The sequence below is a fragment of the Zingiber officinale genome, chromosome 1A, assembly GCF_018446385.1.
Source record: "Zingiber officinale cultivar Zhangliang chromosome 1A, Zo_v1.1, whole genome shotgun sequence".
NCBI lineage: Eukaryota > Viridiplantae > Streptophyta > Magnoliopsida > Zingiberales > Zingiberaceae > Zingiber > Zingiber officinale.
The window spans coordinates 102699060-102707552 of NC_055987.1; the positions used below are offsets into that span (position 1 = coordinate 102699060).

Here is an 8493-nt window from a genome sequence, read left to right on the forward strand (position 1 = left end):
TTTTGCTCTTTCTTTTTTCGATATTTGTATTTTACGGATCAAGATAACATTATTAGGAATTAAGAATTAAGAATTAAGAATTTATATCAAAGGATAAAATGAAAATGAAAAGTGCACTTGAAAAAATACATCTTTTCATAAATATCCAAAGAACATACGGCTATCAATTAAGATATGTACTTATTTTGGTAAATCGATCAAAAATCGATGACTTCTCCCCGTCTTTACGGCGTTCCTCTCGTCCATCGATCTTCATCTTCTTCTCCTCTTTTTCTACTCTCTCCTTCTTCACTTACTAGTTTACGTAGTTAGTCTCTTCATCTGCCGGCAAAGTCTCATCATCGCCTCTTCGCTCAAATGTCGACAGCGTTAGCGATCGGCGGATGGTTCGCCCAAGGCTTCATTCAGACCCTCCTCGACAAGGCTAGCGATAGCGCCGTCCAACGCCTTGCCGGGCTCCGCGGGCTCGACGGCGACCTGAGGCGACTCCGGGCGTCTCTTTTCAAGATACACGCCCTTCTGGACATGGCCGAGAGGAGGCGGTGCTACAGTAGCAACCTGGTCGAGTTGATGAAGCAGCTCAAAGACGCCTCTTTTGACGCAGAGAACTTGCTCGACGAGTTTGAGTACCAAACTCTGAAGCACAAGATCGAAGGCCAGGCGAGTGATTTCTTTACTCTCGCCTTTAATGCTGCAAAAAATTTGTTCTCCGCCGACGGCGATGATTTTGGAAGCAGGTTGAGGGCGATTCAGGAAAAACTCTGTGAGATTGCTGCCGATATGATAGATATCATGCAACTGCTTTCGATGGATGATGAAGGCAGACAATCCACTGGGAAGTTGGTAAGGAGAGAAACAAGCTCCTTCTTGACCGAAGAGATAGTATTTGGCCGAGACAATGAAAGAGAGAAGGTCATTGCATTGTTGTTGGGCTCAGCCGAAGGTTCTGAATCTAGTAACCATGTCTTCTCCGTGTTGCCTCTGGTCAGCATCGGCGGCGTTGGGAAAACTACACTTGCACAGCTTGTCTACAACGACGATAGGGTTGGAAACTATTTTCAGCTCAAGATTTGGATTTGTGTATCTGATGATTTCGATGTGAAGAGACTGACCAAAGAGCTGATAGAGTCCACTACGAAGGAGGAACAATCTGGTCTGACAAACTTGGACACTCTTCAGTCAAGGCTTAAGGAGAAGATTGAGTTGAAGAGGTTCTTGCTTGTCCTTGATGATGTGTGGAGCGAGAACAAGGATGAGTGGGACAAATTGTGTGCTCCTCTAAGCTTTGGAGCACACGGCAGCAAGATCATAGTGACTACTCGACATACGAAGGTCGCTAGCATAGTTGGCACGGTGAGCACAATCTTTCTTCATGGCTTAGAAGATGATGCTCTCTGGGAATTGTTCAAAAAACATGCATTTGCTTCTCAAATTGTTGTTGAGGAGCATCCAGAGCTTGTGATCATTGGTAGGGATATTGCTGGCAAGCTGAAGGGCTCACCACTAGCAGCAAAAACACTTGGGAGTTTGTTGCGATCAGATTTGAATGAACAACACTGGAGGACTATAATGGAGAGTGAAGTGTGGCAACTGCCCCAGCAGGAAAATGAAATTTTGCCAGTTCTACAATTGAGCTATCATTATCTTTCTGGACATCTTAAGCAGTGCTTTGCTTTTTGTTCAGTATTTCGAAAAGATTACATATTTTGTGAACACACGTTGGTTAGTATCTGGATGGCAGAAGGATTCATTGCACCACAAGAAAATATGAGGATGGAAGATGTAGGAAGCAGTTGCTTCCATGAGCTTGTTAGCAGGTCTTTCTTTCAAGAAACTCAACGGCGAGGGCGATTTGTGATGCACGATCTCATACATGATCTTGCCCAGTTCGTTTCTGTAGGTGAGTGTCATAGGGTAGATGGTGATAAGTCTGAGGAGATCCCTAAAACGATCTGCCATCTATCAGCAACATTAACTGCACAGAGGAAGTTGATGGAGTTCTCTGGTTATCACAAATTGCGGACTCTCATGATCAACTATCAGAACAATCAGAACCAGTTTGTGCTGAGAATTGAGACCCCTTTGGTGCCCGATGACTTGTTTAGAAGACTAAAAGATATCCGTGTCCTGAGTTTGCAGAAATGTGGCATGAAAGAATTGACTGAAACTATTGGTGAAATAATTCATCTCAGGTACCTCGATATATCCTACAATTCCGGCATTGTGAAGTTGCCGGAATCATTATGTGTCCTCTACAATTTGCAAGTGTTGAGACTATGTGGTTGTCAACTACAAGGTTTCCCACAAGGTATGAGCAATCTGATCAACTTAAGGCAACTTCATGCAGCAGATGAGATAGTTTCCAAAGTAAAAGAAGTGGGGAAGTTAATTTCACTTCAGGAGTTGCCCATATTCAAAGTGCTAAAGTACGATGATGGCCACAAGCTTGCACAACTTTGTGACTTGAAACAGCTCCATGGAGAACTTACAATTTCAAATCTTGAGAATGTCAACAGTGAAGAAGAAGCTAGTCTGGCTAAACTGAAGAACAAAAAATACCTGGATGCATTAAAGTTAGAATGGAAATCAGGCCAGGAGTCTAACTTGGAGAAAGAACATGTTTCTGAGGAAGTACTTGAAGGTCTCCAACCACATCACTCCCTAAGAAGTTTGACAATAAGGAAGTTTAATGGCGGCGTGTTACCTAGTTGGCTACAGGCGTCACCTGTTTTAAAATTGGAAACTCTTAAACTAGAAAATTGTAAAAGATGCAGGGATCTTTCATGTACTGGTGAACTTCCACTTCTGAAGGTGCTTCACATAAAGGGAATGCCTCAAGTGAAACAAATAAGTCCTAGTCTGTGTTGTCACACAAAGAGCAAGTTCTTCCAACAGCTACATGAGCTGGTGCTAGAGGATATGCTGGCATTGGAGGAACTACCTGATCTTGGACAACTCCCTTATCTCAAGAGTCTTCAGATGAAGGGCATGAATGCACTGAGATGCATAGGAAATGGTTTTCATGGTGCTAATGGAAGCAACTGGTTTCTGAGACTGGAAAAGCTACGGCTGCAAAACATGCAAGCAATGGAAGAACTCCCGTTTCTTGGACATCTTCCATGTCTCAAGGTTATTGACGTAAGGCAAATGCCTGCTTTGAAGCATATATATCATGCACATTATGATTCTATCGAGAGGAATTGGTTTTCCACACTAGAAGTTATGGTGCTGGAGAACATGCTGTCGTTGGAGGAGCTCCCATGTCTTGGACGACTTCCGCATGTTAAGTATCTTCGACTAGATGTAAAGAAGATAGCTCATGGATTCTTTAGAGTGCCTTCAGAAAATAATTGGTTACCTAAGCTAGAAAAGTTAGAGCTCAAGGGCATACCAGGATATCAGGAACTCCCTTCCCTTGAACAACTTCCGCACCTCACAGTTCTTCACCTTGATGGGATGACATCAGTGAAAGCTATTCGCCAAGGCTGCACTTTCACTGCTGAGCAGATCAAGTGTTTTTCAAGGTTGGAAGAGCTTGTCTTCAGAGACATGCCAGCATGGGAGGAGTGGTCTTGGGCTGAGGGTGGAGAACATTTTTCATGCTTGCGTAGGCTCAAAATTGCACAATGCCCCAAGCTGAAGCAGTTGCCTTCACTCCCTGCCTGCCTCTTAGAACTTGAACTGATACATGTTGGATTGACAGAGCTTCCAGGACTATGGAAAGGAACTAATGGAAATAGCAGCAGTAAAATTTCATCTGTTACAAGGTTGCATATATCAGAATGTCCAAGTTTGAGAAATCTAGAAGAAGGATTGCTATCCAATCACCTACCACACATCAATTCAATTCTGATACTGGATTGTGTTGAACTCATGTTTCTACCAGTTAAGAAGTTTGCAGAACTCACATCCCTCGAGATGTTTTCAGTAAGGCACTGCCCCAAGCTCATGATGACACAAAGTCAGGACATTGATCTCCAGCTTCCAACCTCTATCAAGATATTAGGATTGTGCAATTGCGCATCATTTGGAAAATCTCTACCTGGATGCTTGTACAGCCTCAGTTTGCTAACTCGATTGAGTATAAGTAACTGTCCACACATGGAAACTCTTCCAGGGGAAGCTATGCTTCATTTGAAACAACTCTGGGACGTGAGTATCAAAAGTTGTGTTGAATTGAGGTCAATAGGCGGAATAACATTTCTCAGCACTCTCACGAGGTTCGAACTTGCAGATTGTCCCAAGCTTCTGCTGAATGGAATGGTTGAAGAAGGAAAATGCTCGTCTCTGCTTGAACTAAGGGTCGACAACACAGCTCTACTCAAAGTATCACCAATATTACATTCATTACCATCCATCCATTTTCTTTATATCTTTTCCTCTTATCAAGCTGTAATGTTTGATGGAGAAGACCAAGGTCTGTTGCAAAGTCTCACAGCTATCAAGTGTTTAGAATTTGGCCTTTGCAAGAATCTCAAATCCCTGCCGACCGAGTTGCATTCTCTTCCATCACTTAAGAGTTTGGCCCTATTCGAATGCCCTGAGATACAATCCTTACCAGAGAAGAGACTGCCTCCATTCCTAACTGATTTGCGATTCCAAGGATGCCATTCACTGTTGACAAAGAAATTGGAAGAACACTTGCAGGAGATCAAGAACTCAGGTAGATTTGATTCAGTTTTTGCATAGACAAACAAGAGATGCATAACACAAAGCTTTACCACTCATTCTTCCATGTTTTTTTTCCCTTTTTATTCGTGTTCTCTTATATATCAATCTTCTTGGTGATTTGGAATTCACATTCTTGTTAACATGTAGACAACTATCTCGAGTAAATGTGCCTTTGCTTGAGAAAGTGTATATATGATGGACAGGTTAAATAGTTTCGTGTTGTTTTATGATTAGATTAGTAAATGCGAACTGTTCCTTTAATTTGGCCTTTGCTTGAGAAAGTGTATATATGATGAACAGGTTAAATAGTTTCGTGTTGTTTTATGATTAAATTAGTAAGTGCGGACTGTTCCTTTAATTTGGAAGTGGAGTGGATTTTTCAAGTGGTTAAAGTTAAGAAAATGATGTTTTGTTGTCCTTAGTGATTGTCAAAGTAGTGGAGGGATTAATCAATGAAAGATAATTGGGAAAATCACAGAAATGATATATAAAACACGCACAAACAAACAAAAAATTCTACGTATAAATAATAAGATACTTCGGGGTGGCTGAATAGATGTAATGCAATAAGTAAAACATTCAGAAAAATAATAAGCAATTTGAATTTCAAATGGATAAATATTTTAGAGGTTAATTTTTTAGTGTGAATAAATAGTGTCTTAGATGTATTCGATAGCTGAAGCAAGAGACTACTTTGAAATTAGCCTGGTGAAACCTGGATAATAGGATTAAAAAATAATAATAATACTTTGGTTAGGGAATTGTTTGGAACATCGAGAAAAAAACTTTCACACGTTGCCACTTAGGCTTGGCTACTACTGGATCATTAGTTTGACCGCTCAAACTGGTTAAATATAATTTATTTATATGTGTGAAATATTTTATATTTTTAATAAATGTATTTAATGATAATAATAATAAGTTGACTGATTAAACTATTGACTCGAAAATTTATGCTACAACTATAACTGCACTTTTAAAGGTATAAAATATTAATTCGAAACAGAACATATACTTTTAAATGTATTTTTTTAGTTAAATGGTAAATTATAAAAAGCTATAATTTATATATATTTTTAGATAATAATATGTAATTTATTAAATTTATTATGTATACACATGTAAACATAATATGAAAAATAGCTAAAATTTTAATTAAAATACATGATTGCGAGAGGAAAGTTAACTTACATATCTTGCATATCATAAACAAGGAAAACAGTAAAAATGAAAAGGAGAAACAAATAAAGTGATACTTTTCATTTCCTTTTTTTGGAAAACGAAAGAGAAGGAAAAAGGGAAATCTTTTCTAGATTTCTTATGTATTGTTTTTAGCTAATGTGAGCATGAGTTTAAATCTAAATTAAAAAGAATTAAAAACTAAATTTTCTTCCTAAATTATTTTTGATTAATCTTTTAAACATGAATTAAAATCTTAAGTTGTGTTGGTGTTAGTACAATTAACCTCTAATCAAGATTGATTAGATTGATTAATCTCAAGTTGATTTAAATTTTAATATTTAATCAATATATTCGTTAAATGTTAATTAGTTCTAGATTGACACAAATATATAAAATTTAAACTTAAACCTGTCATATTCCTTCTTTCAATAGCCATTTAATTTGAGAAGTTTTGCTACACCCAAAAGGTGACTTAGCAAATTGATTTGAATTTCTTGAACTAGAACACTGAAATAATCTTAGCTTTTGTATAAGTTCACTCAGCATAAATAAATATAACCTTTCTGACAAGTTGATCAAATTTTAATGTTTTTCCTTTTAATAATCACAAGTAAAAACATAGATAGTATCATTCACAAGGTCCTTAATCACTACTTTTAAATAGAAGACGCTTCCCACTTAAACAATATTTACTAATCTAATAATTTTCATATATTAATTTAGCTACCGAAAATTTATTTGATCATTAATTAGCCACCGAAAATTTAATCGGTCATTAATTTGTCATCAAAAATTTTATTTGGTCGCTATTTAGCGACTAAATAAAATTTCGGTCATTAATTCAGTCGTTAATAATTTTCTTATACTTGTCAACTGAGTAAAATAGATAATTTAATACTATAACCTATTTTAACATCTACTTAACACACAACTTAAAATAAAAAAAATTATAGGTAACCGTTTGTTCCTATAATTAAAAATTTAGAAATTAATTAAATAATAAATAAATAATTATTAATTGACACGTGGATAAACTAATGGATAAATGTACTGTTAAGTGTTCTTTTGCTATGTGAATGTCTTGTTCAGTTTTGGGTTTTAAAAGTATTGTAGTATTTTTCACACTTTAATCATTTTGTATATCACTACGATTTTTGTTATGTTTTTTGAATTTTTTTTTCTAAAATATATCTTTCTGTGGGAGGACTCTCTTTTAAATAAGACAAGCATAAAATTTCTATCCTCTTCAGAGAGGAGTGGAGGATTCTTTGTCTTCATTCTTAAATTCAAAAATAATGATTATAAGCATTATTTAACCCACAATAAAAATGGGAGGAATAATTAGCATTGCTTTTAGTTTAATAGATAATTATTAATTAATTAGTTAGGATTATCAGATTTACGAAGGGACTGATGTAGAGATTTCACTAAATCTTATCTAGAGATAAATCAAATCTTAATTGTTTAGGATTATAACTTTTATGGTGAACAACAAAGTTTATATAAAATTATGGAACATTTGAATTGTCGGTAGGGGTAAATTGATAAAATATTAATTAAATCAGTCAAAAACTAAAATAATTAAACTTTTGATTTTTTTTGTTAGACTCGATATGGGAGGAGAGGGGAGTCATAAATTATAGAATTAGAAATTTTAAACGGGTTTTGATTCACCGAATTCGATTTAATCCGTTCAATCAAATTTAAAATTTTAAAATAGAGATATTTAATTAAAATAATCAATATTTATTTTTAAAAAATAAAATTATAAATTAACAGACTGACTTTTAATTTAATTATGTTTGACCAATCTTTTATTTGCCCCTAATTGTGTAAGATTTTTGAATAATCACTAAGGTTAAGCATGGAGAGATTTTGTTAAAAATAAAAACCTAATTCCATCAAAGCTAAGCCACTCTCTTCATGTGATGGAATCAGATGGTGCTCAACATGAGCACGAATCTAAAAGTCTGAAATCAATAAAAATCCTAATTGTCCATGATTATTGATTTACCGTCTTAGGAATTCTTCCTCCACTATATTTTTTCTTTATTAAAAATATGACTAATAATATATATGATACAATTTATATATAAATTATTAAAATAAATTAAAGGAACTTATAAAGTGGTTTAATCTTGGGGTTTGGGTGGTATCTTAAAAAACTCATTCATGAGATTTGAAGTCACCTCTAGTTGGTCTTAATTAAAACAAAAGAAACACAAGAGAGAGATATACACATATATGTCGCAGGTCACCTTACCCGTGTCACCATGTTGGACGAAACTTTTAATGATTTAATTTCATTCCAGATCGCTTAGGACAATAATAGATGGGCTCCTGAAGATAAGAGTTATTACCGTCGCTATAATACATGCCGAGTGAGGAGCCCAAGGCTATAGTATACAAGTCGAGGGAGGAGGTGAGAACTGCATAGATGAGCTAAGGAATTAATGGATCAAATATCAAGCCAACTGCATATGCTAAGTATATTTAATTTGTACGTGGTTAAAGTTATCAAAATATATATATATATATATATATATATATATATATATATATATATATATAGTTTCGATATTCTACACACATCTTATGTTGTACATCCTGTGAGTATCTTAATTTTTTATTTTTATTTAT

The 8493-nt window shown here is 35.6% G+C and overlaps 1 protein-coding gene across 1 annotated transcript; it reads left to right on the forward strand.

The window, feature by feature from the left end:
* Positions 1 to 215: 215 nt before the first annotated feature.
* On the forward strand, positions 216 to 4932 carry LOC122027866 (putative disease resistance protein RGA1). Its single transcript, XM_042586886.1, has one exon. It carries the CDS (start codon positions 358 to 360, stop codon positions 4687 to 4689), a length of 4332 nt encoding a protein of 1443 aa, XP_042442820.1. The 5' UTR covers positions 216 to 357; the 3' UTR covers positions 4690 to 4932.
* Positions 4933 to 8493: the final 3561 nt, after the last annotated feature.

Coding starts and splice junctions, on each gene's coding strand:
- LOC122027866 (XM_042586886.1), top strand. CDS start 358: ATGTCGACAGCGTTAGCGATCGGCGGATGGTTCGCCCAAGGCTTCATT.